Source organism: Penaeus vannamei, chromosome 21, assembly GCF_042767895.1.
Source record: "Penaeus vannamei isolate JL-2024 chromosome 21, ASM4276789v1, whole genome shotgun sequence".
Taxonomy (NCBI): Eukaryota; Metazoa; Arthropoda; class Malacostraca; order Decapoda; family Penaeidae; genus Penaeus; species Penaeus vannamei.
Genome location: NC_091569.1, coordinates 14,826,812 through 14,829,311, shown reverse-complemented (window position 1 = coordinate 14,829,311; position 2,500 = coordinate 14,826,812). Strand labels below are relative to the sequence as shown.

Genomic DNA, 2,500 nt, shown 5'->3' with positions numbered 1-2,500 from the left:
ATATATATATATATATATATATATATATATATATATATGTGTGTGTGTGTGTGTGTGTGTGTGTGTGTGTGTGTGTGTGTGTGTGTATGTATGTATATGTATATGAATAGATTTGTACATGTTTTTTTATAAACATACATTTCTATATATACATACACGCACATAAATACATACACACATATGTATATATATATTTACATATATACACGAACATAGATGTGTATATATACATATATATGTGCGTGTGTGTGTAAACACACACGCATGTATATACAGAGACATATATGTTTATGTGTGTGTGGTCATATATACACATATACATATTAATATATACATACATATACATATACTCATAGATATATGTACATATGTATGCATAGACATATATGTACATATGCATATATACATATATATATTTATATATGAATATGTTTGGACAAGTATCAGTATATATATGTGTATATATATTCATATATACATACATATGTACCTACACACACAAACACACACACACACACATACACACACATATATGTGTGTGTGTGTGTGTGTATAAGTACATACATGAAATGCACCTCGATCAATTCACGGTGGATAACGGTGGATGAAATAGCAATTCGTGTAGAGTGGTGGCTGTGCAAGGGCTTCCAAAGTGTAATTTGTTAATCGGTGAATGTCAGCTGGTCCACCTTCTGCGTGGAGGAATTCAGTGACGCGTGTCAGCATCTGACGCACGTCCATGACAGGGGTAGCTTTCTTAGACTGTCATGTCATCAATATCTGCAACAGAGAGAAAAAATTCGAGTCATGGGTGTAAGTTCAGCAATCATAACAATGTCATAAACCATCTCCTCGGATCCCTTCGGACGGAGTAAAATAATAGGAGGCATTACTTTTGGAACGGCATTCGTACGTGTATGTATATATACATTTATACGTATATATGTATATATAAACATATACATATATATAAACGCATATATATACATATAGATATAGATATATATTTGTATACACCCACATACGCACACACACACACACACACACACACACACACACACACACACACACACACATATATATATATATATATATATATATATATATATATATATATATATATGTATATATATATGTAAATATATATATATTCATATACATATTTATATATGTGCATTTATATATATACATATATACATATATATATATATTGATATATACATTTATATACAAATATATACAAATTCATACCTAAAAATATACATATATATATACATATATACACATATATACATATATACACATATATATACATATATATACATATATATACATATATACACATATATATACATATATACACATATATATACATATATACACATATATATACATATATACACATATATATACATATATACACATATATAAACATATATATACATATATACACATATATAAACATATATATACATATCCATATGCACACATATACATATCCATATGCATACATATACATTCATATTCAAATATATACACATATAAACATATACATATATAAACATATACATATATAAACATATACATACATATAAATCCATATACAGACATATATGAACATATACATACATATAAATCCATATACAGACATATACAAATATATACATATGCATGTATATATATATATATATATATATATATATATATATATATATACAATTACATATTTACACATATACAAACATACATTTGTATATATATATATATATATATATATATATATATATATATATATATAATATATATATATATATATATATATATATATATATATATATATATATATGCATCTGTATATATACCTATTTAACACAAATTCATCATCAGCTAGTCCTGGCACAGCAGGCAGATAGTTTCGCCATTATTCTCTCTCTTGGGCTCCCCTCTTTCATGTTGCACAAGCTTCTCTTCCATTGCATCACTCCACCTCCAGTCGGTAACCACTCTGTTGTATATTATCAATAGTAATGCAATGAACAACGTGCAATTATTTCCTCATGGAGATAATATCACCTAAGCCTCTTATAGATCCGTTTAAGTGATTCAGATATATAAAACTTGTATGGTTGACTATGAACGTGTATTTGACCTATATACATAAAGGAATTCTTAACAAGCTTTATTTTTTGGCGACCTTCTTATTTGTGGGTTTCTTCTCCGTCTTCTTAGTTGCAGACTTCTTGATGTTTTTCTTGGAAGACGGCTGCTTCAGCGTCGTTTTCTTCGTCGCTGATTTCTTCGCATTAGCTTTCGTTGAAGAAACCTTTGTTACTTTCTTCTGTGATTACTTCTTCGCGCTGGGTTTCTTCGTCACGCCTTTTTTAGATGTGGTCTTTTTGGCGGCTGGTTTCTTCACTGCGGTCTTTTTCGCGGATACTTTCTTTGCCGGAGTCTTCTTGGCGGCTGGTTTCTTGACAGTGGTCCTTTTCACGGACGGTTT

At 28.8% G+C, this 2,500-nt stretch overlaps 1 protein-coding gene across 1 annotated transcript in view; it reads right to left on the bottom strand.

The window, feature by feature from the left end:
* Positions 1 to 2,118: 2,118 nt before the first annotated feature.
* Positions 2,119 to 2,500, bottom strand: part of LOC138865601 (late histone H1-like) — a 791-nt gene continuing 409 nt past the window's right edge. The window contains exon 1 of the mRNA XM_070136299.1: positions 2,119 to 2,500. This exon is cut by the window's right edge and continues 409 nt beyond it. Coding sequence (XP_069992400.1) covers positions 2,345 to 2,500 — 156 coding nt within the window. The 3' untranslated portion in view covers positions 2,119 to 2,344.